We start from the raw sequence: 8893 nt of genomic DNA on the forward strand, positions 1-8893 counted from the left end.
TGAGCCCACGTGCCACAACTACTGAAGCCCGTGTGCCTAGAGCCCGTGCTCTGCAACAAGAGAAGCCACTGCAATGAGAAGCATGCGCACTGCAACGAAGAGTAGCCCCCGCTCGCCGCAACTAGAGAAAGCCCGCGTGCAGCAGCAAAGACCCAACACAGCCAAAAATAAATTAAAAAAAAAAAAAAAAAAAAAAGACTTTGCGCTCCCAATGCAGGGGACCTGGGTTCGATCCCTGGTCAGGGAACTAGATCCCGCATGCCGCAACTAAAGACCCCGCATGCCGCAACTAAAGACCCCGCATGCTGCAATGGTGCAACGAAGATCCTGTGTGCCGCAACTAAGACCTGAAGCAGCCAAATAAATAAATAACCAAATATTGAAAAGAAAAATATCGGACCATGTTTACTTTAAATATAATCATATATTTTTTCTTGTTCTAGATCAACAATAAGGCTGCCACTGGAGAGGAGGTTCCCCGTACCATTATTGTAACCACACGTTCTCAGTACGGGTTACCGGAAGATGCCATTGTGTACTGTAACTTTAATCAGTTATATAAAATTGACCCATCTACTTTGCAGATGTGGGCAAATGTGAGTGTGTGTAGATTCATTATTAATGTCTAGAGATTCTAGTAAAGATTCTGTATATAGGTCGTCTTGCTGAGGCTGCCCTCCCATCCTCCCATTCAGGAGCTATTGTGCTAGATTATTGTGATAGTCTTCAAAAGAGCTGTAGATTTCAGCAATTTTTGATTTGTCCTTCAAGTGTCTAAATATCATATTATGAACTTTTAAAATTTATGTGTTCAAACGCAGGGATCAGCAAACTTTTTCTTAAAAGGCCAGGTGGTAAATATTTTTGGTTTTGCAGTCCATATTCTCTGTCACACCTACTCAATTCTGCCTTTGTAGCAAGAAAACACCATACTCGTTATATAAGTGAATGAGTATAGGTATGTTCCAATAAGTTTTTATTTACAAAAACAGGCAATATGCCAGATTTGGCTCATAGGCTATAGTTTGCCAACCCATGGTCTAAGCTGATAGCAAAGCTGTTATGTATACTCATCCACATTTTACATCATTCTTGCAATATTGTAGAGTTAGAACCAGGAAGGAATTGGCTTATGCCATTACTTCTCAGTCATTTCATCATACCAGTTTGCATAAGCAGGACCTCTGAAGGTTCTAAACTTTGCGATCCATATCTGCCTCTTTTTCCATAGAGGTAAAATGGAGATAATTCTTGGTTGACTTTTTTTCTGATTAATATCTGGGTTTTTTGGTCTGTTTTCTCTTTTTAAAGGAGGAGGGAGGGTGGAGAAGAGGAAGCAGATGAGTACTGGTTTACTATCCCTGAATCTTCACTTCCTCATTTCAAAAAACCTGAAAATCAAAAGCATCTTCATAAGTTTGTGGTAAATTTATTTGGTTGGCAGCCACACTGCCTGAACTGATGTTAGGCTATTTATGGTTCTTTATTTATTCCATTTAGTATGAATATTCCTACATCTTGATGCAGAGATACTAATATGTTGGTTTGCAGGGAGTTGCCGCTGAGAGTGTTATGTAATTTTAATTTACATATACTGTACTACTTTTTAAAAATCTGAAATATTCTAAATTCTGAAATCCATCTGTTCTCATGGCTTTCAGAGACGGGATGGTGAACTTGTATGATACGTTGAGTAGATGTAGGTCTAAATCGGGTTGGCAAACTATGGCCAATGAGCCAAATCCAGTCCACTGCTTGTTTTTTTGTTTGTTTTTTTATTTTGGCAGTGTGGCATGCGGAATCTTAGTTCCCTGACCAGGGATCGAACCTGAGCCCCCTGCAGTGGAAGCACGGAGTCCTAACCACTGGACCACCAGGGAAGTCCCAACTGCTTGTTTTTGTAGATAAAATTTTATTGACACACAGCCATGCCTACTTACTTACATATTGTCTATGGCTACTTTCCAGCGACAAGGGCAGAATTGAATAGTTACGACACAGTCCATGTTGGCATCAAAGGCAAAAGTATTTGCTCTCTGGTCCTTTACAGAAAATGTCTGCTGACCCCTGATCTAGATTAGGCACATAAAGTTTGGCAAGTGTGAACTAACTTTATTTGTTGTACCATGGTGGGGGATTTAAAATTTGAAATGGAAAATTCCTATCTCATGGACAAAAACCACTCCTAGTATCAATTCCCACAGGACATAGCTGCCTCAGATTTAGCCAATTAGTAACTTGTTTTGTGTCTTGCATCAATCTCCTCTTTCTTTGAACTGTCTTTGGGGACAGCTAAGCAGAACAGGAACCTATAATTCAGTTGATCTAATTCATCTATGTGAATGAAAGACTTAAGTTCACGGTAGGCTGCTATCTGGGTGAAAAGAGAGTATGGTAGAATTACTAGACATTTATGGGAGCCTTTCTTGAGAAGGGCAGAGCTGCTATTAATACTTGCTCTTGTTTTCCCTATTTTAGATTCTGAAGCGTGTTCCCAATAGTGTACTGTGGCTGTTGCGTTTTCCAGCAGTAGGAGAACCTAATATTCAACAGTACGCACAAAATATGGGCCTTCCCCAGAACCGTATCATTTTTTCACCTGTTGCTCCTAAAGAGGAACATGTTCGGAGAGGCCAGCTGGCTGATGTCTGCTTGGACACTCCACTCTGTAATGGACACACCACAGGGATGGATGTCCTTTGGGCAGGGACACCCATGGTGACTATGCCAGGTGAGTTGCTTCCTTGTTCTTTTAAAAATCTCCTTGGGAGAGACACTTCCAGGTGAAATCATATGTACTAGAAGCAACATTTAGGGCAAGATGATAGAAAATGAGACTTGTTCAAGTCTGAACACTCCTCATCTGCATCGTGTGGATATTTAACATAAATAACATTAATAACTGTGTGCTATTTGCATTCTCAGATGTGCAGTTGTTATCTTTCTTATTGCAGGAGAGACTCTTGCTTCCCGAGTTGCAGCTTCCCAGCTGACTTGTTTAGGCTGTCTTGAGCTTATTGTTAAAAATAGACAAGAATATGAAGACATAGCTGTGAAACTGGGAACTGATCTAGAATAGTAAGTAAACTTTTCCATGAACAAATTATATGGTGAGGTGAAGGAAACACAAAAAATTTAGAGAGAATATAGGTGTTATGAAGTGAAATCATAAAATAAGGGTAATATAAAATAAATGAATTAGTTGTATGCTCTCTGGATGGGAGAAGGACTTTTTATTATTTTATTTTTTAATTTAATTTAACTTGTTATTTATTTTTATGGCCGCGCCACACGGCATGCGGGATCTTACTTCCCCGGCCAGGGATTGAACCTGTGCTCCCTGCAGTGGAAGCATGGAGTCTTAACCACTGGACCGCCAGGGGAGTCCTGAGAAGAACTTTTTAAATTTTCATAAATGAAGTGATCATTAGGTTTCACTATGTAAAGAGTAAATGGCTGAATAAAAGTAAGTCAAGAGAATTAAAAGATGTAAACTAGCTATACTTCAATAAAAAAAAGAAAATTAAAAGGCAAACAAGAGGGGAAAAAAATCTGTTCCTTAATGTCAAATATTAATAGCCTGGCTATATAAAGACTGAAGAATATTTACATTTTAAATCCCTTAACAGGAAAGTAAGCAAAGAAATGACAACTGACTAAACTAGAAATACAAATGGTTAACAAGAAAGTTCAACCTCTGTAGTAGAAATAAATATTTATTTTTTAATATATTGGCCTTGCCACGTGCCCTGTGGGATTTTAGTTCCCTGATCAGGGATTGAACCCACGCCCTCGGCAGTGAAAGCGTGGAGTCCTAACCACTGGACCACCAGGGAATTCCCTAGTAGAAATAAATTAAAATAACATTGAGGTATACCCATTATTTACCTATAAAATAAAAGATTTTTAATACGATACCAATGATGAGGGAGCATTGAGGTGCTGACCTTTTCATACATTGGTGAGTAAATTGGTAGTCTTTTCAGAGCCCTAAGGAAAAAAAAAAAAAGCTAGACCTTTGAACCTAAGAATATCCTTGTAATAATATTTGGACACGACTTAAATGCCCCCAAATGGGTGGGAATTAGAGAGATGATGCTTAGATAAATGATGCTTTATCCATATAATAAAATAGTGTTTATCTCTTAAATGAGATTTTTCTTTGGGTATTATGTGTGATTTTTTTTTTCTTTGTGTTTTCTGACAAGTAGCATATTATGTAGAAGTTTAAAGAAGCACCCTCTTTGAGTCAGACTTCCTGGGTTTGAATCCAGGCTCTCTCACAAGCTTTGTGACTTTGGACAAGTTAGTCTCTATGTGCCTTGGTTTTTCCATCTGCAGAATGGGAATGAATGATAGTACCTACCTTGCAGAGATGTGAGGATTAAAAAAAAGTGTTCCCGGTCAGAATGGCCATCATCAAAAAATCTACAAACATTAAATGCTGGAGAGGGTGTGGACAGAAGGGAACCCTCTTGCACTGTTGGTGGGAATGTAAATTGATACAGCCACTATGGAGAACAGTATGGTGGTTCCTTAAAAAACTAAAATTAGAACTACCATATGACCCAGCAATCCCACTCCTGGGCATATACCCTGAGAAAACCATAATTCAAAAAGAGACATGTACCACAATGTTCACTGCAGCTCTATGTACAATAGCCAGGACATGGAAGCAACCTAAGTGTCCATCAACAGATGAATGGGTAAAGAAGATGTGGCACGTATATACAATGGAATATTACTCAGCCATGAAAAGAAACAGAATTGAGTTATTTGTAGTGAGGTGGATGGACCTAGAGACTGTCATACAGAGTGAAGTCAGAAAGAGAAAAAAAAATACCGTATGCTAACCCACATATGGAATCTAAAAAAAAAAAAGGTTCTGAAGAACCTAGGGGACAGGACAGGAATAAAGATGCAGACGTAGAGTGGACTTGAGGACACGGGGAGGGGGAAGGAAGGGTAAGCTGGGATGAAGTGAGAGAGTAGCATTGACATAGATACACTACCAAATGTAAGATAGATAGCTAGTGGGAAGCAGCCACATAGCACAGGGGGAGATCAGCTCGTTGCTTTGTGACCACCTAGAGGGGTGGGATAGGGAGGGTGGAAGGGAAACGCAAGAGGGAGGGGATATGGGGATATATGTATACATATAGCTGATTCACTTTGTTATACAGCAGAAACTAACACAACATTGTAAAGCAATTATACTCCAATAAAGATGTTTAAAAAAAGAAAAAAGTGTTCCACGTGAAGCACTTAACAACAGTTCTTGGTACATAGTAAGCATTCAACAGATGTATGTTAAGTATTTATTTATCATTTTCAAAATTTTCTCTCCTGAACATCATATACAGCTAAGAAAAACTAGTGAAAACTTTGAGCCCAGGCATTAAAAAATTAAGATTCATGTCCATCATCCCAGAGGTAACTACAGTAAATAATTTAGTGTACTTTTTTGGAACTTAGTTGATTTCATACAATACTTTTTCCCAACATTTTGTTATGAAAAAGTTCAATTTTATAATAAACACTTATATACCTAACACCTAGCTTCCGCCACTTATAATTTTACTGTACTTTTATCACACTTATTCCATCTGTTTATTCCTGTATCCATTTAGAAATCCATCTTATTTGAAGTAAATTGCAGATATCAGTATTCTTCTCCCTAAATACTTCAGAATGGCCATCATTAACTAGAGTTTAATACTTGTTTCTTTTGTCTTTTGAGGCAGAATTTACATATAGTGTATACACAAATCTTTTTAAAAATTAATTTAATTTTACTTTTTTAGTTGAAGTATAGTTGATTTACAGTGTTGTTTCTGGTGTACAGCAAAGTTGATTCAGTTATATATATATATTATATACATGTGTATATTCTTTTTCATATTATTTTCCATTATGGTTTATTATAGGATATTGAATATAGTTCTCTGTGCTGTACAGTAGGACCTTGTTGTTTACTTTATCTACAGTAGTTTGTACCTGCTAATCCCAAACTGGAATACACAAATCTTAAGTGAGTTTTGAGAAATACCTTTATAACCCAGGCCTCCAACAGCATGTAGAACATTACCATCACTCCAGAAAGTTCCTTCACACCCCTTCTCAGTTGGTCCTCCTCACCAGCCCTCAGAGACAACCACTGTTCTGAATTTTTTTTCCTCCATAATTTATTTAGTCTTGCCTTTCTAGAACCTTATACAAATGGAATCATACAGCATGTACTCTGAAGGCTTCTTTCACTCAGGATAATGTTTTGAGATTCATCCATGTTGTTGGCTCGTATCAGTAGTTCATTCCCTTTTATTGCTGAGTAGTATTTCAGTGTATGGATGCACCACAGTTTAACCATTCTGTTGACGTACAGAACTTTATTTATTTACTTTTAAATTTATTTTATTTATTTATTTATTTATTTTTGGCCACTTTGGGTCTTCATTGCTGCACGCGGGCTTTCTTTAGTTGCGGCGAGTGGGGGCTACTCTTCGTTGCGGTGCGTGGGCTCCTCATTACGGTGGCTTCTCTTGTTGCGGAGCACGGGCTCTAGGCGCACGGGCTTCAGTAGTTGTGGCACGCGGGCTCAGTAGTTGTGGCTCGTAGGCCCTGGAGCACAGGCTCAGTAGTTGTGGCACACGGGCTTAGTTGCTCCGCAGCATGTGGGATCTTCCCGGACCAGGGCTCGAACCCATGTCCCCTGCATTGGCAGGCGGATTCTTAACCACTGCACCACCAGGGAAGCCGACATACAGAACTTTAAAAAAAACACAAAGGTATTTTTATTTGGAAGATAACATTAATATGGTCATGGTTGGGTTGAGGCCAACAGATATGCATAGCTGTTTTACTAGTTCTGGCACAAAAAAACATTAAAATAACCCTTTTATTAATTGTTTTTAAAAATGCACAAGAGTATTCCAGCTTCTGGCTCTAAAGTAATAACTCTCTCTGTATAATAATAGTCTCATGACAAATGATATATTCACAACAGGAGGAGAGAGAGAATTCTATCCTCTTTCCTCAGAAGAATTGATTGCTTTTTTTTCCTGTTTCTGAACAGAACCATAGTCTTGGTGATATTAGGAACACTTTTTTTTTATATCTAAATAAACCAACTCAGTTCATGTACAAGGGGAAAATTAAAGCAGTAGATGTAGTGCATCTTTTCCCCTTGAGTGTTTTCCTATTTCATTAAAACATTCATAAAATGAATACTTCCATCTTATGTTTGTGCCTTAGCTATTGTAAATGATGCTTCAGTGAACATCTTTGCATGGTCAGGTATGTCTGCATCTCTGATTATTTCTGTTGAATCGATTTAAAAGTGTTATTGATAGGTCATAGGGTTATGAACATTTATAGTTCTAATAGACACATTGCTAAGTTGCATATTAAAAGGGTAAACAGTTTACGTTCTAACCAGTAGTACTTAGGAATAGACGTGTCATTGACAAGTCTTATTTTTATTTTAAAGGTAGAAATAAGATGAAGTGGAGAATGCATGGTGTCTCTTGGATATGCTTATTTAGGAAAGAGCAGTCTTTTCAGGGGACATGGAGGTGAACTCCATTTTAAGTGTTTAACATTTTGTTAGCTGTGACCTTTCACTTTTTTAGCATTGAGGTAAGGGAGGGCCAATCAGAAGAGAAAATTTGGTCATGTAATTTACCATACAGGTGTCTAGGTGTTTATGGGGGCTAGTTCTGAATTTCTGCTCTGATTTGTAAACTTGGATCTCTTTTTATTATTCAGCCTGAAGAAAATTCGTGGCAAAGTCTGGAAGCAGAGAATATCTAGCCCTCTGTTCAACACCAAACAATACACAATGGAACTAGAGCGGCTCTATCTACAGATGTGGGAGCATTATGCAGCTGGCAACAAACCTGATCACATGATTAAGCCTGTTGAAGTCACTGAGTCGGCCTAAATAATGACTTTGTGCACAGGAGAATTACCCCTGTACCTGAGCCTCAACCTTCTGGGGGAAAGGGAACTACTTTTTACTTATCTGTACAATATCACGTTGCACATGCGTGACAGACAATGATAAGAAATAGCACAGCCAGGCTTGCTTCCTGCATGATCATGATAGGGAGAGACACAAGAGATGCGAAGCTGCTGTTCCACAAGGAGTCTCCAGAGGATTTTGCAGCAGCCAGGTGTTGCATAAGTCTGGAAGGTCTCATCTCCCTTGGTCTTCCATGGGATGGATGGTAAGTGTGGAAGGGAGATAGAGATTGCCCAGCCATTTTGTGATTATCATGGACTGATTGAGTCTTCTGAATTAATTTTTTTCTTTATACTTTAGGTATTGGAGCTCTTAAAAATGTTTGGTTTCAGGTATTTTTATTCATGTGAAGTGTATATGATTCTCTTGCGATAAGGTTTTAAGCTAAAATATTCCTTGTTTTAGTTTCTGAACTCTACAGATAAATGGGGACTTTGCTGGTGTAGCCTTTTTATAGGTTTTATCAACCACTTGAGCCGATATCAGTCATTTTAGTGTCTGACATAATGTTTGGAACTATCAGTGCTCTGCTGGTTTCTAGATGATGGCTTAAATTCTTTTTCTGGTCCGTTTCCTTCTTCCCTTCCCCCCACTTTAAGAATTCTCCTGTAACTTGGCTAACAAAAAACCAAGTCTGATTCAAAACCTCCCAGAGTGTTTCTCTTAAACACATCATCTGGTGCCAAATGAAGATTCTTAGGAGTGATGATTAATTATGAAGGGCACAGTTGTGGTACTGTCACTGATGATAATAATAATGGATTTTTGGCCTAGAGTTTTGACCTATTTCACCAGTGTTTTACCGTTGACTGCCCCTTTATGCTGCTTCTAAAAATGATAGTGTGTGATAAGATTTTTACTTTCATTTCTAAA

General features: G+C 38.4%; 1 protein-coding gene across 5 annotated transcripts in view; it reads left to right on the forward strand.

Moving 5' to 3' along the window:
* Nucleotides 1–8795, forward strand: part of OGT (O-linked N-acetylglucosamine (GlcNAc) transferase) — a 94373-nt gene extending 85578 nt beyond the window's left edge. For 4 of the 5 annotated variants that reach the window (XM_055081572.1, XM_024131034.3, XM_055081573.1 and 1 more), the window contains 4 exons: nt 444–596; nt 2479–2731; nt 2955–3078; nt 7765–8795. In XM_055081572.1, the coding sequence (XP_054937547.1) occupies nt 444–596; nt 2479–2731; nt 2955–3078; nt 7765–7939 (705 nt within the window). In that variant the 3' untranslated portion in view covers nt 7940–8795. Of the gene's footprint in view, nt 1–443; nt 597–2478; nt 2732–2954; nt 3079–7764 lie in introns of those variants that run through there. The other variant, XM_055081574.1, reaches the window with a different exon arrangement.
* The last annotated feature ends 98 nt before the right edge of the window (nt 8796–8893 follow it).

The sequence above is a fragment of the Physeter macrocephalus genome, chromosome 21 (assembly GCF_002837175.3).
Source record: "Physeter macrocephalus isolate SW-GA chromosome 21, ASM283717v5, whole genome shotgun sequence".
NCBI classification, from domain to species: Eukaryota; Metazoa; Chordata; class Mammalia; order Artiodactyla; family Physeteridae; genus Physeter; species Physeter macrocephalus.